Source organism: Cynocephalus volans, chromosome X (genome assembly GCF_027409185.1).
Source record: "Cynocephalus volans isolate mCynVol1 chromosome X, mCynVol1.pri, whole genome shotgun sequence".
Taxonomy (NCBI): domain Eukaryota; kingdom Metazoa; phylum Chordata; class Mammalia; order Dermoptera; family Cynocephalidae; genus Cynocephalus; species Cynocephalus volans.
In genome coordinates this window covers 63,219,742-63,246,240 of record NC_084478.1, presented here as the reverse complement: position 1 = coordinate 63,246,240, position 26,499 = coordinate 63,219,742, and the positions used below count along the sequence as shown (strand labels likewise).

At 41.0% G+C, this 26,499-nt stretch overlaps 1 protein-coding gene across 1 annotated transcript in view; it reads left to right on the top strand.

The window, feature by feature from the left end:
* Window positions 1–26,499, top strand: part of SLC9A7 (solute carrier family 9 member A7) — a 144,366-nt gene that overhangs the window by 80,450 nt on the left and 37,417 nt on the right. The window contains exons 4-12 of the mRNA XM_063083158.1: window positions 854–930; window positions 3,371–3,483; window positions 11,282–11,387; window positions 11,713–11,842; window positions 13,558–13,684; window positions 14,931–15,019; window positions 15,110–15,223; window positions 18,507–18,618; window positions 21,549–21,702. Coding sequence (XP_062939228.1) covers window positions 854–930; window positions 3,371–3,483; window positions 11,282–11,387; window positions 11,713–11,842; window positions 13,558–13,684; window positions 14,931–15,019; window positions 15,110–15,223; window positions 18,507–18,618; window positions 21,549–21,702 — 1,022 coding nt within the window. The remainder of the gene's footprint in view (window positions 1–853; window positions 931–3,370; window positions 3,484–11,281; window positions 11,388–11,712; window positions 11,843–13,557; window positions 13,685–14,930; window positions 15,020–15,109; window positions 15,224–18,506; window positions 18,619–21,548; window positions 21,703–26,499) is intronic.

The following is a 26,499-nucleotide window of genomic DNA, read 5'->3' as shown; positions in this document are numbered from 1 at the left end:
CCCAGGCTCCACAGATTAGTCCAGATGAATGTAAGGAGACACCTCAGGTCCCATGAGCTGATATAGTCAGCCCGCCATATCCTTGGGTTTTGTATTTGTGGATCCAACCAACCGCAGATCAAAAATACTGAATATGTACAGACTTTTTTCTTGTTATTATTTCCTATACAATACTGTGTAACAACTCTTTACATAGCATTTACATTGTAATGTACTATAAGTAATCTAGAGATGATTTAAAGTATCTGAGAGGATGTGCATAGGTTCTATGCAAGTACTACGCCATTTCATATCAGGGACTTGAGCATTCGTGGAGTTTGGTGTCCATGGGGGTCCTGGAACCAATCCCCAACAGATACCGAGAGACAGTTGTATTTAGGACTCTGTTTTCTGATATCAAATTAAGCAGAAATATCCTTAGATAGCACTTTCACACTTTGCTTTAAGCTTTTATCTACAATAATCCCCTAAGGTACCACCAGAACTACAAGTGACTAGCTGAATCACAGAGTAAAATGGTTTGGACTAAATCTATGAAAATGATTGGTCTACTTACACTCACACACACGCACACACACACACACACTTAATGCAATTTAATATAATCAGCCAGAGTAGTTTTGTCTGAAAATTTACTAAGCCCTTGCTTGCTTGCTCAATGATTGGCAGTATAGAGGATATTTTAAAACTATGAGGTTTAAGGCTAAATAGCATTATTCAGGAGTAACTTCAGTTATTATTTGATGTGATGAAAGCAATAAAGTAGAGTTTCACTTTTTAGAGACTTTTTAATGTGTTTCTTTTGCTCACTGTCAAAAATCACATTTTGATTCCTATTTTTTGTTTTATTCAGAGACATTTTTTCAGAAATCTTGGGTCTATTCTGGCCTATGCCTTCTTGGGGACTGCTGTTTCCTGCTTCATTATTGGGTAAGTGCCGTATAACCAAATTAACAGAGTCCAGTATTTTGATGTTTGTGATGATGGCAGTTAGGATCAAGAGCTATACTGTCCAGTATAATAGCTATTAGCCACATGTAGCTATTTAAATTAAAATTAAGATTAACTAAAATGAGATAAAGTTATATCCAGTGCCCAGATCTTGGTTTCTAATATTATTCTCTAATAAAAAGAACCAGAGCCCCTTACAAAAATGGCTGATTCTAGGACTGGGACAGGAAATAGACAAGATAAAAATAGAGCATCTTGTAATGCCTGAAACTAAGGAAGTGCTCAAAAGACAAACAGACAAACAAGATGTGGGACATGTCAAAGGGACACAAGAGCCAACTGGAAAGCCCCATTACAGGCTTATGCCCCTGTAATGGCCAAAGCACCCCTAATGGCTGAAGAACAAAATAAATAACATTGTATTGGATTATCACACAATGTATAAAACAAACATCCCTGAGTCCATACTGATATAAATAAATGATTGGATGAATAAATAAATGGGGGAGAAGAGACAAATTTCCTGTGCAGAATTTCAAATACTTTATGTAGATACTACCCCCTCAAGGAGGTGAAAATTAGTCCACCCCACTTTGAATGTGGGCTGTGCAGTGACTTGGAAAGTGACTTCCTTCCAAAGAGTATAGTACAGAAAGGAGGAGAAAAGAGTAGCTTTACAGTGGAAAAACCTTGCAAATCCTATCTCAACCAGATGATCAAGGTCACCATCAATAGTGGTAAGTCATGTTGACAGTATGTACTCCTGATATGATGTGATGAGAAGGGCAGTTTACCTCTCTGATCTCCCTCCCCAGAATATCTCAGTGTTACCATGAGAAAAAATCAGACAAATCCCAAATGAAGGCATTCTACAAAATATCTGACCAGTACTTCTCAAAACTGCCAAGGCCATCATAAATAAACAATGTCTCAAAATGTCACAGCCAAGAGCAGACTAAAGAGATTTGATGGCTAAATGTCATGTGGCATCCTGGATGGAATCCTGGAGCAGAATAGGGACAATTAGTTACAAACTAAGAAAATCTGAATAAAGTAAGGAATTTAGTTAATTTTTAAAAATTAGCTGGAAACCTGGAGATAAAGGCAGGGGCTTTTAGTCTATCAAAAAAGGAGGGGCTTGGACTTTATCCTTTACGAGATGACAAACCATTGAAGAGTGACAGGTTACATAACTGGCATTGGTGACGATGGGAAGCAAGATGGGAAAAGGCTGCCAGAGAGAAGTCTGTTGCCCAGGTCTATGATTGTGGTGGAAGGAAATGAAGAGGAAGGTCTAGTTCAGGGGATGTTTAAAAGGTAAATGACAGAAGCCTTTGCTAAGTAACAAAGGGCAAATCTAATCTGTATCATCGAGTTACTGTGAGCTGAAATTGAACTGGTTAAGTGTCTGCAACAGTGCCTGGCACACAGTAGGCAAGCATTAAGTTGTAGCTATTTCTTCTCAAAAGGATTGCATTCTGCAAATGGTTCTTTTGCTGCTGGCCCACTGTTCTAGATGTCCAGGACACAAAGGCGGGCAATGACATGCTCCTTATGATAAAGAATGTCATATAGAGTGTTGGCTGTAGGGTACAGTGAGTCAGTTCCATGGTTATTTTCACCCCCTAACCCCTGCAGCTGCTGCCACTACACAGATACACACACCCTTGTGACTCATACTAGGCCTTTTAACACTCCTCATTCCTCCCAATTTGTAGGCTGTCCTGTAGGAAATGTGCTCTGGCCAGGCTGAAAAACTTAACTTGGTGGTCCGTCTTGGACCATGTCACATTCTGCACAGCACAAGGAGGGCAACTGCTGGCCTGCAAAGAGTGAGAGGCCAGATACGTTGCTGGGTACACTGATATTCTAATCGGACATTTAGAGAGGTTTGCTTCTTTCCACTTCTTTGGAATAATTCTTGGCAAAGAAGGCAACAACAGGTCAATCACTTGAATTTTTGTGACCAACCCATTTTTTTCTCTCCACCATCATCCAATCCACTCATTTCTATGACTTTAAATGCACTGTCTTAAAATCCTGTGAATTTTGTAGCAATTTGTTACATGTTTTTTGGGTTCTATCTCTTTTCTTCCCCTCCTTCACCTGGTTGCTTAAGATTCCTTGACTTTGTTTCTAATAGAAGATTATATTTCATAGCTGCTGTAGTTGTTAATGAGCACAACTTTTAAAAATAAAATGTTCAGATGTTTCAGCAAGATGATACTAACTGCAGACCATTACTTGGTGCTGAAGTCCTATTCACCCATGTTCCTCGTAAGTGTCCAACCATAGCAGCTGTCTGTTGTTTCATAAATCGCCCTTAACGCACACTATTCTAGTACTACTCTACTTGCATGTTTGCTAGTTACTCAAAATTTTTTTTTCTCCTGACATAGTTTACCTTACTGTCTTATAGAAATCTCATGTATGGTGTGGTGAAGCTCATGAAGGTTGTGGGACAGCTCTCGGATAAATTTTACTACACGGATTGTCTCTTTTTTGGAGCAATTATCTCTGCCACTGACCCAGGTATTTGTATATTTGGCTTTTTTGTTATGATACTCCATGATTTAGACCTTAAAAATTTCAGAGCAATTATTAACTTTTGTTGCAGTAGGAAGGCTGTAATATTAACAAGGAGTGGTGGGGAAAGTGATCAGTAGGTGAGTCTAATAGACTTAGATGGCTTTTCTAAGAATGGCGTGCATGGCTCTTTTTATTATTATTTTTTATTATGGTAAAAAATGAACAACATAAAATTTGCCATCTTAACCATTTCTCAGTGTACAGTTATATAGTATTAAATATATTCACATTATTGTGCAACCAATCCCTAGAACTTTTTCATCTTGCAAAACTGAATCTCTGCCCCTTCTACTTTCTATCTCTATGAACTTGACTACTCTGGGTACCTCATATAAATGAAATCATATAGTATTTGTCCTTTTGTGACTGGCTTCTATCACTTAGCTTCATGTCTTCATGGTTCATCCATATATTGCAGCATGTGTCATGTCATAATTCCCTTCCTTTTAAGGCTGAATAGTATTCCACTGTATGTATAAACCACATTTTGTTTATCCATTCATTAGTCGATGGATGTGTGGGTTGCTTCCACCTGTATTTCTCTTTTGCCTTTCGTTTTAGAATGACTAATTTGGTCATAAGTTTTATACTTAGACAGTTTTCTTTCTTTGTGTTGTGCTTTTGCCTTCTTTTAGGAAACATATCATTTGGTTTAAATAATTACCCTTTCTTAGTGGAAATATACATAAGTACCTATAGTGAATGTAATTTAATTTGTAAACTCCTTTTGTGCAATGTTCCTGTGTGACTGCACACCGTGATGTGGTTTCCTATTCATAAATCTCTTATTTTTCAAGCGTCTAACCAATTCTTACAAGTGGAATTATTACATTCCCGTCCTCCCCTGCAGCTCAAAAACAAACAAAAAAGTTCTCTTCAAGTTGCAACCTATAATTAAATCAGTTTGCATAAAGCATAGCTATTCCTTTCTCTAATGTCAATTATTGAGAATACATCTTAGGCAAAGAATTTATGGAGAAAGAGCTGGTCCTGTCCTAACAGTGGAGATGGAAACGTCTTCTCAATGTCTACAATGCCCTCTAACATTCTAGACAGCAAAAACCTTAAAGATACTAAGATTTCCCACTTGGCCACGTCTCCTGGAGGTCCTCTAGATCAGCACTATCCTACAGATCTTTCTGTGAAGTCAGAAATGTTCTGTAATTTGCCCAGTCCATTGTGATAGCCAGTAGTAACGTGACTGTTGAGCACTTGAGAATGTGGGATAGCACAACTGAAGAACTGATTTAAAATTTTTATTTAATGTTAAGTAATTTAAACTAAATAGTCACATATAGCTAGTGGCTACTACATTGGGCAGCACAGCTCTAGACAGTTGTGTGGTTCTGAAGAATCTCAGTGTTCCAGAAAACATTGACTTCTCTTATCCCCGCGTTTTATTACAAACACCCTAAATAAATTAGTATTGAAGACGGGTGATTGAGGTACCCTGGTTGGTGAAGAGGAGGTGGGATGTGGAGTCTCCAGCCTCTAGTTGAGTTCTAGCCCTGTCAGTCACCAATCAGGTGGCCTAGGCACACTTTATCCCCTCCCATGAGTTTCCTCATCTATAAAGTAGGAATAATGGTACCTATTTCCTAGGGCTATTGTGAAGATTAAATGAAACAGCACATGTAAAGCACTGAGCATAGTATCTGCTAATTATGTTGGTCTCTATCCACATCTGACTTAGGCAGAGATTTCCCTTTTTTCTTCATTTAAAAAAATAAAAAATAAAAGATCAACACTTAACCCAATCATGTTTCTAAAGAGCACTCTGAAAAGCAGCTGTATTATTTTAATACTATACAGTCTGTGCTATCTCCAGATGTGTGTCTATTGAAAAATAGATTCTTTATAAGTCTGAGAATGGTTTTCAGTCTGTCTGAATATATATTACTAACTGCACTCATCTATAACTTTATTACTAACTTCTTACTAGTACTACTACCAAGTAAAAGGAGGTTATTGTAACATAAAGATTATTGATATTGTTTTCTGGGCTATTAGTGTTGCTTTATTTAGTTGGATAGAAGCACCTGCTTTTCCAGATTATCTTCATAATTGTTTACTTCCCTTTAATGTGTCTATGCTATGGCAGAAAATAGTGGAAGACATTACCATTCAACACCATTTTTATTTGGCCTGTGAAGATTGTCACAGTAAGAATTTTCTATAAATGAAAGTTCTAGAAAATTGAAAGTTTAAACTTATTAAACATCAGGACATTAACTTTAGCTGCTTTTTTAATGGAAATCTTTCTGAAATGTAGAATGTTTTCGTAAATTAGTGTTTTACCAGCCTCCTAAAAATCTGTTGTTTGAAAACTTGGGTCATAAAAGACCCATAAAAACTTAAGTACAGAGTTAGAGGGTACCACAAGACCAGATTGACTTCTAGTGCCTGGTGCATCAGACAAAAATTCTGGCTCTGGGATGTGGAGTGGTACTGACTGATAAGAAAGAATGAGATCCTTGTCCCTGATTGCTGTATATGGCTTGAGACACCAGTCTTTGATCTTCCCAGTGAAGGTGACACAGTACGTGTGGGGTGGTGTAGGCTGCTTTGTGACCCAGAGGCCTCTCCATTCTGTGGATACATGTCATGGGTGCCATCTTCCCTCTTCGTGTACTGTTGCTTTAGATGGATCCACAGTTAAAGAAAGAAATGTAAGTTTCTACCCCATAGTGCCTTCCAAGGCAGATACCAGAGAAAGCGAGTGCTATTCCTTCCTGTGAACCATTGTTATTCTGTCACTTTTATACCCCTGGAGTCAGTCAGCCTTACTCGGTTTCTAAATCTGTGATCTGTGTTGTCCAAAGTTAATTCTCCAGTGCATCCCCTGGGCTGGTTAGTCTTTGGCTCATTCTTTGAGACTTGGTTCAAATATGCCACCTGCTTAGTCATTCTTCCCAGACTCCTTCATTACCTGCTCCCACAGCTCTTTGAGCTAAGTCTGTTTTGTACATAACGATACTTGCTGCTTTGTACTGAGTGCTCGCAAGAGCTAAGTGCTCTGTAGTACACAGATGAAGCGTTCAGGAAAGGTTGAGTGAGCCTATTCAGGTTCTTGATTTTTCCTCCCTCCTTTTTCTTCCGTTCTTTGATTTTTCCCACTGCCTTTTAAATACCTGCACCAATGGCCTTCAGTCAGTTCATTGTTATTTCTCAGTCCGTGTCCAGTTGGAAACAGCTGTTGTAATCCTGCTCTCTGATTTCGAGGGTCCTGCTGTGTGTGTGTTGGGTGGCCGGGGGGGCGTGGGGAGCAGTCTATTTCATCTCTCCCTTTAGAAGCCACTTGCCCAGTCTGTCATCCCCACCCCATTGTCCTCCGGTTGTCAGCACCCACATCCCTCATCGCAGTCAGGCGCAGAGTTGCTCAGGAGGGACACAGCAGAGTTCCCGACTTGTTCTACAGCGTGATAGGTAGGGAGAGTGAGAAGCTGCAATTCAGACCAGTGCTTTGGAAGTGTTCGTTGTTACTGTTGTTAATCATGCCTTTATTGTCAGGGATAAATGAATTAACTAGGTGTTATTTTTACTATCGGTAACTATAGTATTTTAGGAAACCCATGTTTAAAACTCAGAAGGGCTTTTGGAAGTCACGTAGCCCAAACCCTCACTGTACTAACCCCTAGACTTTGCATTGTGCCGAGCTCTCCTAGCCAGTTGGTGGCTATGTTGAATGTCTTCTGTCGGCCCCTCCAGATTAACTCACCCCCTTTTCCACCTCCTCTCTATCCCAGGAGGCTAACTTGCATGGAATATGTCAAAGCTTCCTTTGCTGTTTGGTTTCCCATTGGATTTGTCCATGGGGGAAACAGCAGTGGGAGACTGGGAAGAGGACGGAGATGCAGGGACCCTGCAGTTGGCTGTGTCCCTTGATCAGAGGTCATAGCTTCTGTCAGGCGACCCTCTCCATACACCTTCAGGTTCTGGTAATCACCCCTTCTCCCAGAGCCTTCAGGCCAAGGGCTCCCTTTTTCCAGCCTCAAGTACTGCCTTTTCCCTTGTGGTTTCCCTATACTCTGCCCACACTTTTATAAATAACCTTTTTTATTATAAACTGTCCTCAAATTGCTCAATTTGAGGGTGCCATGTGTTTCCTGCCAGGACACCCTGACTGATAGAGTCCCAGGAGCCCAGTCTCCTGGGCTCTGTTCAATGAAATTATCCTCCATCAGGCTCGAGTCTCTGAGTCTTGAGGGACTGTCATGAACAGAGGCCTCGGCCTATGCTGACCCACAGAGGACAGGTTACATGAGTGAGGAATGAAACTTCTCTTGTGTTCAACCACTGAAATTTTGGGAATTTTGATGCTGCTACATAAAACAGCCCATCATATAGGGCCTGTTTTCTCATATCTAAATTGAGGGAATAGTGCTACGTACTTAATAGGGTTTTATGAGGACTGAATGAGATTGTAAAATCCTTAGTGTAGCGCCTGCTTTATGGTAAGTCCTCAACTATTGTGGTCATCATTAGTTTTTCTTCAACATTGGGCTAAAAACAAGACAATTCTTATGTCACATAATGGTAAACTACTAGAGCAAAAGTTTTATGTAAGGAGTCACAAATATTGTTCATGTAATAAATAATCCAGAAAATAATCTTTTTTTTCTTTTTGGCCTAATCGCTAAAGATTCTCTCCTGTGCTATAGCCTGCTAAGCTGTATTTAAGGGTGAAGGAAAAAGGTTGATTTGCATTTTGCGTTAATATCTGTACTGTGAAACTGACGTGTTCTTTAAGGACTACAGCTGATGGCATGCACCCTGTGATGTCTGGTTAGCGTCTGAATGCGTCAAGTAGTGATTTTGGCCCCTTGATATATAATAACCTGGCACAGCCTCATGATATAGTAGACATTTTTCAAGTCCATATTCTTTTTCACTTACTCTCAATAAATGAATTGAACTTTTTGAAAAGGAAGCCACGATGGGAGCAGTGTCATTTTGAAATCTCCCTTAATCCCTAACAAAAATAGAGAAAGCAAGACAGCAAAAGAAAAAACACAGGGACAAAACTAGCTGATTGAGTAAGCCCCAGCAGCAGTAAGACTTGGGCATTGGGCTGCTGATCATTTTGACTGTCAGGGAACCCCAAAATTTTTCACAAGTATTTACACTCAAAAGGAGGGATCCTCACTGGGAATAAAGAACTTTGTGGACACATCTGATAACAGTTAAAACTGGGAGGGGGCTTTACAGGCTTCAATTTGTGGGTGAGTGCAAGGAGACTGGAGGAGGTTAGAGGCCGCAGGGGTGACGTGGGTAGCCCAGGCTCCTGGAAATACCCAGGAAAGATCTCTCTGGAAGAACAGAATCACTCCCTCAAGAGGAACTGCTGGGACTGAGAATCCTGATTGACAGGTGTTAAAAGAACAAGAAAGCTCATTCTAATGGAGGAAGGGCCAGAGGCAGTGAATCTCAGGAAGTAGCGGGGAGGTGGCTATATCCAGAGGACGTATTTTTAATAGTTCAATGTAAAACCAGCAGAGGGAGCCCTAGAGCCATGAAACTAAGATAGCTCTTCTGGGCCCACTTCTACCCCTTCCACCTCACTTCACCTTGAGCAACAGAAATGGATTAACATTGAACTTTGTGCAAACATAGTGTAAGAAAAACATGAGGATAACCACTGTGAGTGATAAGGCTGCAGATAATGAAGTCTTACCAGAAAAATAGGGCCCCCAAAAGGCAAACTTTATTAACATTCCAGAAGAATCTAAAGGAAATTAAGAAAATGATAGATGTTATGAAAGAATCGTATGCATCAGGATTGGAAAATTCAGAAATAGGAGAACTAAACAATAGGGCCTTATGAGAAAAGAGATCACAGAAAGGAATGGAGGGTGAGCCTAGAGAGTAAAAGAGATGATGTGAAAAAGTACATTTTTAACAAATGGGCAAAACCAGACAACCAAGTAATGTGCATTTGGATAATTAAAATACAGTATAAGGAAAAGGAAGGAAGTGATTACTATAAAATTCAGGTGAGTGGTTCCTTTTGAGTGAAGGAAGGGGTTTGAGATTGGGGTGGGACATATTGGGGGGGGGCTGGCCAAGTTCCATTATTGGACTTGGGTGGTGGTAACAAGACTGTTTGGCTTTAACTCACTAAACTGAGCATTTGTTCGGTTTCCTAATCATATCTGTTAGTACTGCTTTTAGCTGCAAACAACAGAAAAACCTGGCTAATAACCAGCTTAAACAAATAGGTGTTTATGTTGGGTGCCAGGCCCGGGCTGGTGCCAGGGCTTCTGTTACAATCAGGCATCCAGGCACTTGATCTTTCTACTGCACTAGCCATGGGTTCGTCACACGTCAGTGCCCCTTGGAGGCAAGATGACTATATGCATCTGGCTTTCCTGCCCTCTTCCAGACAGGAAGAGGTGGCACTCTCTGCAAGGGAAGCTGGAGAAGGGAGTTTTTAGCTTTTGAAGTCCTGTGGTAAAAACCAACAAGGGAGAAGGTAGTTGGGTGTGAATATTGAGAGGGAACGCTGCTGCATGTATGTATCTGGAGCAGCAGTTCTCACTGGGGGTGATATCAGCCCCCAAGACCATTTGGCAGTGTCTGGAGACATTTTGGTTGTCCCAGTTGAGCGGGTGGTGCTATTGGCATCTGGTGTGTAGAGGCCAGGGATGCTGCTAAACATCCCGTGATGCACAGGACAGTTCTCTACAACAAACAGGTTATCTGGCCCCAAATGTCAATAGAACCAAGGTTGAGAAACCCTGCTTTAGAAAAGTGGTTCTCAAGGTATCGTCTGGGGACCCTTGGGGAACCCCCAAAAACCCTTTCAAGGGGTTCATCAAATCAAAACTGATTTAATAATAACAGTAATATATTATTTGTCTTTTTTACTCTCATTCTGTCATAAGTGTACAGTGGAGTTTTCCAGAGACTGCACGACATGTGATATTGACTATCTGTTGCTCATATACAGAAACAGATGAGAACCATCTGCCTTCCGCTAATCCAGATGTTTTAAGAGATTTGCAAAATGTAAAACAATGGCTGTCTTTTCACTCTTTTTTTGGAAAATATAATTATTTTTCATTAAAAATGTGTTAACATATAATGGGTTATTATTAGTCTTAAATGATTTTTTTTGTTTTATTCAATATAGTAAATGTTGGTAGCTATAACCCACAAAACTGAGGGTCTTTGGATGCCTCAGTAATTTGTAAAGAATGTAGAGTTCTGAGGCTAAAAGTTTGAGAACTTCTGACGTGGAGAAGAGCTGATTTTTAAATGCCTAGGAAATGTGAAAACTATGAGCTGTGTAATTGTGTATAGCCTGTCATAAATGAAGACTCATTATTTCACAAACCTTTATTAAAGTGTTCTCTGTGCCTGACCCTATGATGCTGGGCTCTGGGAGCACAGTGGTCAATACAACAGGGTTTCTGCCTTCAAAGAGATTTCAACCCACCATTGGAACAAATCACATTGATTGCGATTCTTAAAGTTCTGGAGCAGGTATTTTCAAGGTTCGGTGGGATTACAGTGGAAAGCGTAGTGTTTGTGTGTAGTCTCGTTAGACTCAAGCATTATGTCGAACCTCATTCAGGTTAGGAAGATTGCCGTTTTCACTTCTGCCATAGACAGGCAGTTCATCTTTGACTCCCGTCCCATCTGGTTCTACCTAAAGTAGGAATTGTCTCTGTAAATCTGTAATCAGTGGCTTGAGGTCAGAAACTGAAACTAATTTCTGTGCTTTTGGCCCACTTTTCAGTGACCGTGCTGGCGATATTTAATGAATTGCACGCAGATGTGGATCTTTACGCACTTCTGTTTGGAGAGAGCGTCCTAAATGATGCCGTTGCCATTGTACTGTCCTCGTAAGTAGCAGGGAAGAGAGACCCTGGTTTCCTGTTTGCTTTGGGCTAAATTCAGAGGCCCATCTTAAAAGTGTTAAAATATTGAACTGGGCATTTTTCTAAATGAGATTTATCAGCTTTGTTGATAAAGTGGTGTTGCTTTGTCTGCTCAGTAGCAATCAAAATGCTGATGCCAGCATAACATGGTGGCTACAGATTGAATTAAATGAATTTACCCTGGGCAGTGCTTGGCAGAGTGTAGATACCTATGTTTGTTGATATTTTTAGGTACCGTGGTGTAAAAACAGTGCAGTCTTTTTAATTCTCTCCTCTTTTTAAACTCCAGGTCTATCGTTGCCTACCAGCCAGCAGGGCTGAACACACACGCCTTTGATGCTGCTGCCTTTTTTAAGTCAGTTGGCATTTTTCTAGGTATATTTAGTGGCTCTTTCACCATGGGAGCTGTGACTGGTGTTGTGACTGCTCTGATATCCTTTGGTAGCTTCTGCACCTGCCCGGGTGTATGTATGTGGCATTACACCTTCAAAAAGGAAGTTCTCAGTTCTTACTTTCAGATCAGAACCTTATCTCTATTGTTCCACTGGGGTGTGGTGGCTCCTGAAATGTATTCCTTTGGTGAAGCATGACAGTTGGGTCCCTAGCTGAGAGTCTAAGAAAATGTCTGGGAGTGCAACTTTCGACTTCACTCTGTCCTCCCCTTTGCTTTTTCTCTCCCTTTTGGCTGGACCAGTTGGAACATGAGTTTTAGGCGGGTGAAATGGGCCAGGGGGAGGCTGGGAATCAGGGACCACCAGCTGAGAAGCACTTTAGCCCCAGGTAGCTGCTGCTGTCTGCTGTTCAGGGCCAGACTGTTAATGTGGCCGTGACTGGTGGAGGCCATCAGTGGGAAATGCTGCATGGTGGCCTTCAGTAAGCGAAGGACAGTGCAATGTTTAGTTTAAAACAAACAAACAAACAAACCAAAAAGCAAAGTGTGGAAAGAGCAGGCAACCCCCCACAGCCATGCTGACTTCTTCCTCATCTCTTCTTTGGTGGGCGTTACAGATGTAACGTAACAGATGGCTCGTAGCCACATCATTTCAACGTGCAATCAGTATGAAAAAGGCTATTGGAAATTATTATAAAGTTAATGAGATTTGGCACATTCGATTTTTGTGCTTAGTGTTTGACATATGGTGCATGTTTTGCTCATACAGCACATCTCAATTGGGCATGGCCACCTCGTAAGTGTTCAGTGGCCATATGTGGCTAGCAGCTGCCGTACTGGACGGTGCGGGTTTAGATCATTTTCTTCACAGAGGCCCTTTTGATGCCCTGGGGGATTTGTATTGCTCAGTGAAAACACGTGAGATGGTTCTCTACTGTCCCTGTGTCAAATGGTGGTGTTAGAAGAGGGATCTCTGGTCCCAAAAAAGTGACACCAGCACCTGGTAGCTGCCCTGGGACTTGTGTGTTTCTTTCTTTCTTTCCCTTCCCATGCCTTCATTAGGCACCCACTGTGGACTCAGGCCTTATTGACCCATGGGGGTCAGAGTCTCAGGGTCTTGTCTTCTTAGCCCTGCCCAAGGCACTGCCAGTCCTGCCAGAACTAACCCTCTGGTCAAGCCTGAGGCCATGACTGCACCTCTCAGAACCTCGGGCATTGCAAGGAGCACAGAAAACCAGTTGCCAGTTTCTTTAGAAAGCTGAATTTTTCAAAAGTAGCTTTATTGAGATATAATTCCCATACTGTACTAGTCACCCATTTAAAGTACACAATTCAATGGTTGGTATATTACATTATTAGTTTTTTTAATTGTGACAAAACATAACAAAATTTCCCATTTAACTATTTTTTAAATATACAATTCAGGGGCATTAAGTAACATCAACAAATGTTGTATAACCATCCCCACTATCTATTTCCAGAGCTTTCTTCTCATCCCATACAGAAGCTCTGCACCCGTAAACAATATCTCCCCATTCCCCGCTCTCCCCAGTGCCTGGTAACCTCTGTTCTACTGGAAAGCTGAATTTTTATTACTTAAACAATATGCAGCAGCTTCAGGGCCCCAAAAGAGTTGAAAGGAAAGGCTTAGCCCTTAGGGAGGGTCCTGGGCTGCCAGAGTAAATGTTGGTAGCTATAACCCACATTGGTTCTTGGTGCCCCTGAGACACATACCTGGAGAAGCACTCCTTGACAGGGTGCCACGTGACCAAGTTTACCAAGCTGCACTGCTTCCCCCTGCTGGAGACGGCACTCTTCTTCCTCATGTCCTGGAGCACGTTCCTCTTGGCAGAAGCCTGTGGATTTACAGGTGGGTTCTCTCTACTCTTGGGCCCCACTTCCCCTCACTGCAGCTGGGCAGTGGGAGCTTGAGGGGAGGGAAGGAGTCTTAGATAGCGGCTGTGTGGAGTTGAACTGATCAATGAGCGTCCATGTGGAGGATTGCTGGGCAAGGCTAGTGTTCTGTCTTAATGAATCATTTAGTTTCCTAGAACGACACATTTTTCAAGGACAAAGTTTATTATTGTGAACTCAGTCATTTTTTTTTTGAATACTCTAAGTAGATGTTTAGTTGCAGAGGTTACTGAACATATTGAAATCTTACTTGTATCCTCCCCTAGATTGCTATGTTATTTTACAAACAATAGCAATAACAAGCAACATACGTGTCCCTTTAAAGGTAATTTTTTTATCTACTCAGATGAGTGTGAACACAGTTTTTCATCATTTTTTCTCTGGGCTATTTATCATTGTTTTCAAGACCATGTTTTTATGGTGCTACCTGCATATAATATTAGTGTGGTTAATCATGTGGTTTTAGTTTCTCACATTCTTTCATTAAAAAAAATAAATCACTGGATTTTTCCATTAGAAAACTCAGGTACAATTACTATACATAATCCAGGTAGTTAGGAAGTACTTTTATCATCTTTTCGAAATACTGCAACCTATCTTTATGTGTGGCATTACAAAATGTCCCACTTCCTTCAAACTTGCCAGTTATCTGTACTTGTATAGGCAGAGTCCCAGGTATATCAATTATCTTGCACAACACAATGATTACTATTAACCAGAAATCTAAATCATCAAGGCTTGAATAAATGGAATAGTTCTCTGGGTCTATTTTGTCTGAAGCCCCTAGACTGTGCAAAAATATCAAAAGCATTGTTTTGAAACTAAATTCATTCATTCTAAAAAGAGAGAGGAATATGACAAAAGTGTGTGGTGGGCCCTCACAGTCTCATTGAGGGAATGAATGCTATATGCCAACTACCAATGGTGAATTCAATAGGAGCTTAGAGGAGGGGAGAGAATGCCCTTAAAACTGTAGCAGGAGGGGAAGTTGGGGGACTATGGGATTGAAGGAAGGCAGGGTTGGGATACAGAAAGTTAGATAATGAGCGGTGAGGTGCAGGGAGAGCTTTCAGTCGTAGGAAACTTTCAAAAATATGCAGGAAGTCGGATATGTTGGGCTTGCCTACCTTAACTTTTTGTTTCAGCAGAGTTTTTTTCCTGCCTCTCTCTTTTCCATTGGTTTCTTTTTAAACTCTTGACAGGTGTTGTAGCTGTCCTTTTCTGTGGAATCACACAAGCTCATTACACCTACAACAACCTGTCGGTAGAATCAAGAAGCCGAACCAAGCAGGTGAGAGAGCCTTGGGACTCATGTGTTGCCTGTTAATCCAAGGAAGGGGCGCTGCAGGGTTGACAGCTTCCTTTTCCCTTCTCCACGCAGCTCTTTGAGGTGTTACACTTCCTGGCAGAGAACTTCATCTTCTCCTACATGGGCCTGGCGCTGTTTACCTTCCAGAAGCACGTTTTCAGCCCCGTTTTCATCATTGGCGCTTTTGTATCCTTTTCATGTTCCACCATTTTCTGCATGGAGAGGTGACTGCTGATGGGGAAACTATAATAAGAAGAAGAATTTCTGTTTTGGGTGGGTGACTAGGCCAGTGCTAAGTCATGGTGTTTTTATGATGAGAAAAAGAAGGCATAAGTGGTATTTCATAAAGCTAAATGTATTTGATTTAAAGGACTGGCGTTTGTTCTAAGATCATCCTTTCTGCATTTCTGTGTAAGATGGACTTTATGTTAAGCTGGTGCTTGGCAGGTGATAGTTTGTAAAGTGCCCTTCTTGGTAAATCTAAACGTCAGCAACCATGTCAGTCCTTGGAATTATTTTTGACGTTTCATTGCCGTGTGAATTCAAATCTAGTAGGTTCCCTGATTTGGCTGACCAGAAAGTTTGGCAGTACCCGCATAGCAGCCCTTCCTCCCACCACCCAGGGACACCTGCAGGCAGTGACCACGCTTTCACCTGAGCTGCCCTGCTGCAAAAGGGAAAAGACACTTCCCCCCCCCCCCAAAAAAAAAAAGGAAAAGAAGGGGAGGAAAAGATAAAATGAAAAAATACTTGGTCCTTTGATTTAGTCCCATTATGAGCGCAGTGTTTGGAAGAGAGACACAGTTTGGGGGGTTGGCTTCCCAAGTGAGGAGGGATGTGCCTGCCTAGCAGTGGATCGACAGCTGAAGTTTTGGCTCACTTGGCCTCAGATACTGTTGTTTTCAGTTAAAGTGAACTTTTTTCTGGGGCTTGAGTGCAAGATACTGAGCACAAGTCCCCTCTTGCTGGACATTCACTTTTGCTTTTTCTGAGGCCTCATGGGTATCCTTAGGTCTTAGAATGCTGGCCCAAAAAGGAGTATTTTTCTCTTCTGGGCTTTCCATTTCTTGTGCAGGAACAACAACACTCACCAAACTGCTAGGTGGTGAGAGTGACCTGATACAGTGCTGGAATTCTAGGTAAAGTGTCATATGTTTAAACTGGTGGCTCATTTCTTAGATTTACACACTTACCAGGCTAATAGCTAAGAATCTGCAGGATCAATGTTTCATTCTTCATTAAGACAGACCTTGCATGTTGTTTTGATTTGTATTCCTAGCATGGCATCCTGTGAGAGACGGTGAGAACACAGCCCTTGTTTATAGATGAGGCCTGTTGCAGGGTGAGCTGGGTCCTCTGTGAATCCTTCAGGCTGCTTACCACTGAAGGACTTTTGCTTGGCTTTTGGGATAGAATGTGCTTTATAAGCACTACCCATTTCCTTCTGTTAAAAACAAAATAAAAAGCAAACCAAAAAAAAAAAAAGAAGAAAAATAGTCAATGGTTTACCCTGGAGGAGACAGAAGATGGTTCCGCCCTGGCTTCTGTGTGAAACAGCTGCAGTTCCTGCAGCTGGTGCTTTGCCGAAACGGAAGTTCCCTGTTTCTCTGGCTCCCACGGGGACCTTCTCTGACCAGGGGACGGTGCAGCTTTCTCTGTTGGGCCCTGTTCTAAAAGCAGCAAGTAACGGATGACCGGTTTCCCTGAATTCTTTCGTTGGTTTCCACAGTAGACTTCCTTCTTCCTTTTCCATACTCCTCCTTTTCCATTTCTTACATCTTCAAAAGACATTTTAGCCACTTAGGTAGGGAAATCCTCCCCGAACCTTTGATTCTTGTGAGGGATATGAATGGCTCTTAGTGTTACGAATACTTCAAGTTTCCCCACCTCTTATTTGCAGGCTCTTTTTTTTTTTTTTTAATTTTATTATATTCTGTCAATATACAATGTGGTTGATTATTGTGGCCATTACCGAAACCTCCCTCCCTCCTCCCTCTCCCCCTCCCTCCCAACAACCTCATATCTGTTCACTTGTCGTATCAACTTCAAGGAATTGTAATTGTTATGTCTTCCCTCCCCCCCCAGTTTATTTGTATATTTATTTATTTTTAGCTCCCCCAAATAAGTGAGAACATGTGATATTTCTCTTTCTGTGCCTGACTCGTTTCACTTAATATAATTCTCTCTAGGTCCATCCATGTTGTTGCAAATGGCAGTTATTTCATTCTTTTTTATAGCAGAGTAGTATTCCATTGTGTAGATATACCATATTTTCCGTATCCACTCATCCGATGATGGACATTTGGGCTGGTTCCAACTCTTGGCTATTGTAAAGAGTGCTGCGATGAACATTGGGGAACAGGTATACCTTCGACTTGATGATTTCCACTCCTCTGGGTATATTCCCAGCAGTGGGATAGCTGGGTCATATGGTAGATCTGTCTGCAATTGTTTGAGGAACCTCCATACCATTTTCCATAGAGGTTGCACCATTTTGCAGTCCCACCAACAATGTATGAGAGTTCCTTTTTCTCCGCAACCTCGCCAGCATTTATAATTCACAGTCTTTTGGATATTAGCTATCCTAACTGGGATGAGATGGTATCTCAGTGTGGTTTTGATTTGCATTTCCTGAATGCTGAGTGATGTTTGAACATTTTTTCATGTGTCTGTTGGCCATTTGTATATCTTCCTTTGAGAAATGCCTATTTAGCTCTTTTGCCCATTTTTTAATTGGGTTACGTGTTTTTTTGTTGTAAAGTTGTTTCAGTTCCCTGTATATTCTGGATATTAATCCTTTGACAGATGTATATTTTGCAAATATTTTCTCCCACTCTGTTGGTTGTCTTTTAACTCTGTTAATTGTTTCTTTTGCTGTGCAGAAGCTTTTTAGTTTGATATAATTCCATTTATTTATTTTTCCTTTGGTTGCTTGTGCTTTTGGAGTCGTATTCATGAAGTCTGTGCCCAGTCCTATTTCGTTGCAGGCTCTTTGTGATCGTTAGGTTAGAGTACCTGATGTTTGCTTGCAAATGAAGCTTGCAAGCGCTTACCCAGCAAACTTTCTCTTTAGAGTTTGACTCCACAGTTAGTAATTTTTTCATCTTGTGATTTTCCTTCCAGTAGAGCTCAACACACTGTTTGCTTCTCTTAGCTTATTTCTGAACTCATTTTTTGATATATTGGGAAATTGGCCAATACCAGTTGAATTAAATCAAGAAGTTACAAAAGTGTGTTTACTAGACATTATCTCTATGAAACAGGAGGTAGGGAAGGTTGGCTAAATGACTCCCATTCTGTCGCTGAGAGACTTGTTTAGAGGGAAACTAGATAGCCTGGCTTTTTTTTGCAGCTCTCTGGATCATAATCAGATGTCACGGAATTCCTAAAATTCTCTGCTCAAGCAGTGGTGGGGTGGAAGTGCTATTCTGGAAACCTGTTGGGTCCTTAACCTCCACCTGGTGGTCAGGTTGCCATCTTCCTGGGCAGAGCTGCGCATATCTACCCACTCTCCTTCTTCCTCAACTTGGGCAGGAGGCATAAGATTGGCTGGAATTTTCAACACATGATGATGTTTTCAGGTAAAAAAGTATAAGTGTAAAGCAAATGAGTTTTATTCAGCAGGCCATGATACTATGATTAAAATATAATCGAGAAGGCTCATAAAAAGACAGGCATTCAAGTTTCTGGTTCTTTTGTATCCCCTGCAGTGCTGAGTAGACAGATGTACATGTTCAACTAAGTTAGTATTGATTTTGCAAACCATACTACCAAATGTGAACATTCTCCCCTAAAATATTTGCATCTCTATTTTATGTCTACCACCCAATGGACCTGGAGATATATAAGTATTTAAAGTTCTTGATTGTTTTCTAGTAAGTATTTATAACCCTTAAGCTTCCAGAAGGGCTTCAGACCTAAAATTAGAAGGAAAAGAACTCTGGATGAAAAGGAGCACAGGCCAAATCACTCAACAGCTCCCAACTGCAGTATCCTCTCTTGTAAAATATGAAATTGAATGAATTAGTCGAGGTCCCTCCTAACTGTAACTTCTGTGGAGCCAAAAAAATAAAATATGCTTACATAAGCAGGAGGAACCCAAAGCTGGAATTTAACAGCTGCGCTAGTCCTGCTTGATTTACACTGTCTCCTGCATGCCCCGTCCCCAACCCCCTCAACCCCCAATTTTCACTGTAAAACTGAGACATCTGGAGAAGCCACTGAGGAGACAAAGGATGATAAAGATTTGCAGGTAAAGAAAGGAGAGCACAGTTGCCATGAGTAGATGCTACAGCGAGGGTGCTAAGCATCAGCCTTTACATAAACAAGCCCCAAGTTAGAGCATCTTTGCAGAACAGAGGGAGGAAATGTTGGGTGCAAAAGGCCACTGTGACTCCTGAAGTTACCTCTGTCCTGTGTGTGGGGAAGTGTAGCAGAGGGTGAAGTTAGGAAGGAAATTGTGTCTAGTGATTTTCAGTCTTCAGGTTGCATCAGGATCACCTGTTGGGCTTGTTAAAGCGCAGATTGCTGGGCCCTACTACCAGAGTGTCTGCTTCTGGAGGCATGGGATGGGTCCCAAGAATTTGCATTTCTAACAGTTTCTCAGCTGCTGCTGCTGGTGGTTTGAGGACCACATTTTGAGAACCACTGCTGTAGAGTGGAAACCACAGAGAAGCTCCAGTGCCGTACTGAAGAGCTTGGACTTTCCTTCAGAGCAGTGGGGAAGCATTTAGAGCTTGACCAAGAGGGCAGTGACGAGCTCTTACTTACATATTAGGAGAATGCCGATGGCCAAGAGAAAGATGAATTGGACATAACTCTGTCATCTGTCATCTAGTGAACTTCAATTTGTTAATTGTCATCTGTACTGAAAGGCTGAGATCCCCTGTACTGTTTAAAGACATCTCCAATAAAAATTAGGGCTGACCCCGTGGTGCACTCGGGAGAGTGTGGCGCTTGGAGCGCAGCAGTGCTCCCGCCGCGGGTTCGGATCCTATATAGGGATGGCCAGTGCGGTGCGCTCACTGGCTGAGCGCGGTGTGGCCGGTCACAAAAAAGACAAAAAAAAAAAAAAAAAAAAAAAATTTATGCTGGGAGAAGTCTGGCTATAGAAAGGAACTCATTCTTAAAGTCTATGGAATACCTGAGGTTTCACTTTCCTGTTCCTTACCATGTTCACCTAATAAAATAAAGAAAAATATATTTTCTTCTTTGAGATAATACCCCTTTAGAGGCTTAAATATTGACCAATGATGTAGCTGGCTCTTGGGTGATCTAGATGAGTATAAATTTTTCACTAGGACAGATTAATAGAAAACATTAATTTTGCTGTTTTTTTAAATATAACTTTTATTGAGTCACTCTTTAGTGAGTAGTAGTGAAGCTCTCAGATTATATTTATAATTGTGAAGTTATTGGGAAAGGTGGGAAAATGTACAAACAGATATAGTTGGTCTAATTTTTCTCTCTCTCCTATGATACACACACATCCTTGCCCATGGTGAATAAGAATTTATGCTAAATGTGTTCTGAAGACTGGAATCAGTCTTTACTATAAAACAAATTATGGGCGTGGTATGGGGAAGGGACAGAATAGCTCAGAAAGGTAAATTCTAAAACATTAAAATGTTGATGTTAATCATAAAGCCCATTAATGTAGATCAGGGCAGCCCTTGGGCCAAATCTGGGCCTGTTTTTATATACCCTGTGAGCTAAGAATGCCTTCTACAGATGAGTATTTGCAATCCTGTCTGATGATAGGCGACACTTACTTGGAAACCCAATTAAGCGAAATACCTCTTGCGCCACAAGAATTCCATTCTTTTCATTAGTAGACCGTATTACAACAAGGTGTACTCAATTATTATTATTATGTTCTTGATTTTTGTCAATAAGAAATTGTGGAAATTTGTTTTCTGTCTTTTATGTAAGTACCCACATAATAGACTTGACTTTTGCGTCTTGACCCACAAAGCCTAAAATATTTAGTATCTGGCCCTTTACAGAACAAATTGCTAACCCCAGAGGTAGATCAGGTTGTATTTTCACTTCTCTGCTTGGCTTCCTCCTTTGCTAAGGAAATGCTGAATTGTTTTCCACAAATATACATTTCACATATTCATATTTAGCCTGTTTTTAAAATTTATATTGACTGGGTAGTGCTTGGGTAGTGTTTGGATCACAGACTTAGAGAGCTCATATTATTACTTATTTATATTTCTTTTTACTTCATGTTATTAGAATCATTTAAGCAACAAGAGTGTTATTATTCTAAAATGTGCTGTACAACATAGTGCAATTTTTATCCATTGTATTTGGGAATTTGGCAAGACAGCTTCAAATAGGAGAAAAACATACACCTTTGTTTCTTCTTTCTGAGTAAAATAAAACAGCTTGGCTTCTGAAGAATGAATGGATAGTGTTTATTAGCCCCAAGTGGCAGCAGTGGATTTTGAAGTGACATTGTCATTTATCTTTCTAACCAGGACATTGTCCTCTTTGGTCCCTGCAGGCCTCAGGGGGGCGATGGCATTTGCATTGGCCATCCGCGACACGGCATCCTACGCTCGCCAGATGATGTTCACGACCACCCTCCTCATCGTCTTCTTCACTGTCTGGATCATTGGCGGAGGCACAACACCCATGTTGTCATGGCTTAATATAAGGTTGGTTTGGAACCAAGGCCAGTTTTGTGCCTAAATATGTCAGTTATCACTGTTTTTGAGAATGTTCAATATGCCCATGCAGGGTGTGCTACAGCTTAGTTCATGGAAAGTTTTGTTTTGTTTTGTTTTGGGAGGAAATGATTAAAAATTAAGAAAAAAAAAAAAGCAATAAATAAAAGTTTGGAGTATTGGATTTTCCGGAGAAAAAAAGATGTTGTCATTAAAATTTTTGTTGGTATAAACACACAAGGAATTAGAAATGGCTGGATCTTGCTACAGGGTGACTTTAGGGCAAGAACTCAAGAAGTCTTAAAGCTGTGGAAGAGCGAATAGACCTATAGTCCCTGGCAATGTCCAGTATTTCCCATTCCTTTGAAGTGAAACCTAGGGCCTGAAGAATAAGCTCATCAGTGAGAAATAAAAAGAAGCAATTAGAGTTTTGTTGTAGCATGAAACTGTGTGCTGTGTCTCTGCTTGCTTAGTGCACAAAAGAGATGACATTTCCTGTGTAACCCTCATCTGTTGCAGCCTCATGGATGTCACCTGCCTGTGGTTTTGAAGCTTTATCAGGACAGAGGGGCACTGACCTGAATTTGATTTTTTTAAGATCATTTGAATTCCAAACTGTGGTTGTGAGCTCCAGCACCCTATGGTAAAGAGGACACTGGAACAGGTTCACGAGACCCACAGCCCAACTCTGGCTGTGGTTTAAGACAAGCCCCTTATGTCTTTGCGCCTCAGTTTTCCTCAGTGTCACATGAAGGCATATCACCAGATTACATCAAGGGCCCTTTGGCTCTAAGTGTTATGCTGTGCTTCACTGGAGGGGCTCTGGCCACCTGCCGCAGTCTCAGGTCTGCAGAGGGTGACCATGGTCAGGAACAAGAAGACCCTTGGGTAGTGCAAAGTTGGGAAGAATAATTCTCTGAAAAGCTACGTGGTGGCAGTGCTTTTTCTTTCTCTGCTGGCTTTTAGTTTGTATTCCTTTCTCTAGAATGTAGAATGTGTGACAGCTGCAGAATGTACATAGCTTAGGGGAGAGGAAACGAACAAGGATCTCCCAGTCATCCTTGAGGCTGGGGAGAAAACTAGAATTTGAGAGAACAGTCTCCATCTGGGGCTTCCCTACTGATGGTAGGCGGGGATTCCTGGGCTTGACTGCTGCCAGCTGCACCATGTCTGAGCTAGCATGTCTCAGTCTGAGATCCAGGTGGGTCTGCAGAAGTCACTGGGGCTTATTGTTGACAGTCATAATAATAACTAACACTTGTGTTGCAGGCCTTGTTTGAGATGCCATGCATATATTAAGATAAATCTTGTAACACTATAAAGGAGATAATACTATTATCTCCATTTTAGAACTGGGGAAACTGAGACACAGAGACTTGGCACAGAACTTGCCCAAGATCACAGAGCTTTAAGTATACGAGCTAGGATTTGAGGCCACAGCATCCTCACTCAACCACTGTCTGTAAGAAGGGTTGCCATGTTAAAGGCTATTTTTATGTCATAAAATTTTGGATGGTAAGAATTTCACCTTCCTGGCGTGAATCTCAAGGGTTGAATTAAGGGAAATAGTTCATCCTTGGGAATATAAACTTAAAGAAGGAAATTTACAGTGTCTTAGCTTTAAACTTGAGACACAAGATGGTACCATACTTGTTCTGCATAGCAGAATGAGGGCAAGAAAGGTTTACCCTGCACACAGTTGACAATCTTTGCATTTGGTGACCTCTGAGATTACTTCCTATTTGTGAGGTCACCCATTGGGTACCCTGGATGCCAAGAGCCTGATTAAGTCATGTTTGCTTTTCGTGCTATTTTATGTCTTTTCTTCCATCCCCCCATCTCCCCAACATTGACAGGACCAAATAATTTTCCACTGAGAGTAGAGAGTTGGCTTGTGACATTTTGCACTCCTCATAACCCTTTTCAAAAAGTGGGCCATTAAAACAGTCCTACCCACACCAAGGTCAAGGGTTCGGATCCCTGTACTGGCCAGCTGCCAAAAAACAACAAAAAAATAGTCCTACCCAGAGTTCGGATCAGCTGTCTGGGCAGCTTACCGTGAGACATATAAGCTGTGTAGGTCAAGGCAAGGATGCCTGCTCTAGGCTGGGAGCTGGTGGGAAGGAGAGGCATGGAAGGGCTGTTGAGCAGGCAGCCAACAGCATCTGCTCTCAGAGTCATGTTCTGATCCCTTGTTGTGTTAATATTTTCACAACAATCCAATTATACATTTATATATATATATGTATATGTATATCATTATCCTGGTGTTATGAGTATTCTATAGGTGAGGAAACCAAGACTTAAAGAGGTTAAGTAGCTTGGCTTTGGTCTCATCGTTATTTGATGGCAGGTCAAGGTTTTTGTGCAACTCTGAAGTCCATATTTTTATCGAGTCTAATTTACATTGTATTAGGTATTATAAGTAATCTAGAGATTATTTAAAGAATACAGGAGGGTGAGTGTAGGTTATATGCAAATACTACACCATTTTATATCAGAGACTTGAGCATCTGCAGATTTTGGTATCCATGGGAGGTGCTGGAACCAATCCCCCTCAGTTGCTGAGGAACCACTGTATTTTCTGAATATATATAAAAGTGAATGTACATAAAAGTGAATTTTTCTGAATAGAATGAGAAATATACTATAGTATAATTCAAAGTTGTATACATGTATTGATACATCACACTGTCCCCCATAAATATGTACAATTATTCTGTCACTTAAGAATAAATGAATAAATTTAATTTAAAAACTTACTCAATATAAAACTGACACCAAAAAAAGTTTCAAAAGCTTGTAATAAATATAAATATCACAAAGCTCCAAAATATCGTGAAATTTTATTAATTAGCTGCCTGACACTTCTCTATAATACTTTTTTTTGCTTTTTTAATATGCCTACTTTTTGATCCCCTCTGATGGAGTTTGGATGTGTTATCCCCTCCAAAACTCATGTGGAAATTTGATCTCCAGTGTGGCAGTGTTGGAAACTGATTTGAGTCATGGGGGCGGGACCCTCATGAATGGATTAATGCTCTCCCTGGGGGAGGGGGGATTAATGAGTGAGTTCTCAGTCTATTAGTTCCCGCGAGAGCTCGTTGCTTAGAAAGACCCTGGCACCTTCTCTTGCTTCCTCTCTTGCTTCCTCTCGCCATGTGATCTGCTTGTACCCGCTGGCTGCCTGCCGCTTTCCGCCATGAGTAGAAGCAGCCTGAGGCCCATGCCAGATGCAGCTGTCCAAGAATTGTAAGCCAAATAAACCTCTTTCCTTTATAAATTACCCAGTCTCAGGTAATTCTGTTATAGCAACACTAAATGGACTAAAACACCCTCTTTATATGATAATTTTGTAATATTCTCTATAGAGAGAATATAAATATAAATCAGTCTTTTCTCTAGCATAGGTGATCAAAATTTGCTATTGTCTTTTAGAAGAGATTCAGCTTCACTATTTATTGGTAATGTCAAGTAAGTCTTTGGAATTATTGTCAAATTTGGGAAAACCTCTATTATGTTTCTTTCATAAGTGAGCTGTAAGATTTTAGGGCACAAAACTTTCCTTATGCAACATAATTCTTAAAAACTTTGCTTTGAAATAATTACAGATTCACAGGAAGTTGCAAAGATCTATGCTTCACCCAGTTTCCCCAAGGGTTATGTCTTACATAGCTGTAGTACAATATCACAGCGAGGGGCTGACGTGGGTACAATATGTGTGCATAGATATATGCTATTTGATCATTTGTGTAGGTTTGCATAACCACCAGTGCAATCAAGATCTGGAACTGTTCCATCAGTTCAACGGTGTCCCTAGTGCACCTCCTCAACCATCCCTAACCCCTGGCCATAATCTAATTTGTTCTCCTTCCCTATAATTTTGTCATTTCAAGAATACTATATAAATGAAATCATACAGTAAATAATTTTTTGAGATTGGCTTTTTTCCCTACTCAGCATAATGCCTGGAGATCCATGCAGGTTCTTGTATGTATCAATAGATTTTTTCTTTTTTTGCTGCGTAATATCCCATGGTATAGATGTACCACAGTTTGTTTAAGCATTCATGCCTTGAAGGACATTTGGGTAGTTTCCAGATCGGAGCTATAAATAAAGCTGCTGTGAATATTCATGTATAGGTTTTTGCATGATCATAAGTTTTCACGTTTCCCAGATTTTATGCTCAGAAATATGGCTTCTGGGTCGGATGATAAGTGTGTGTTTAGTCTTATAAGAAACTGCCAAACAGTTTTGCAGAGAGGCTGAGCCATTTTGCATGCCCACCAGCAGTGTGTGAGAGCTCCAGTTTCTCGGATCCTCACCAGCATTCAGTGTTGTCACTGTTTTCATTTCAGCTATTCTAATAGGTGTGTGGGGATATGTCATTGTGGTCTGGATTTGCATTTATCTCATGGTTCATGATGTTGAACATCCCTTCATGTGGTTATTGCCATTCATATATCTTCTTTGGTGAAATATCTGTTCAAGTCTTTTGTCCATTTTTTAATTGGATTTTTAAAATTGACTTTTGGGCTTCTGGTCAGGATGGTGGAATAGACGGTCCCCAGCATCACTCTCTCCCACAAATCAAACAATTTACAACTATTAAAAAGCAACAACAGGCAAGCTGTGGCCGCTAGAGCTCAGGGGAAGAGGAAGAGAGACCTACGGAGTGCATGAAGACAGGAGAAGCCACGATGAGAGAAAGAAAGAACTGCTCCCACCATTTCAAGTCTCAGCTGCTTCAAGGCTGGCCCTGGTGAGCACATGGAGCAAGAGATGGCA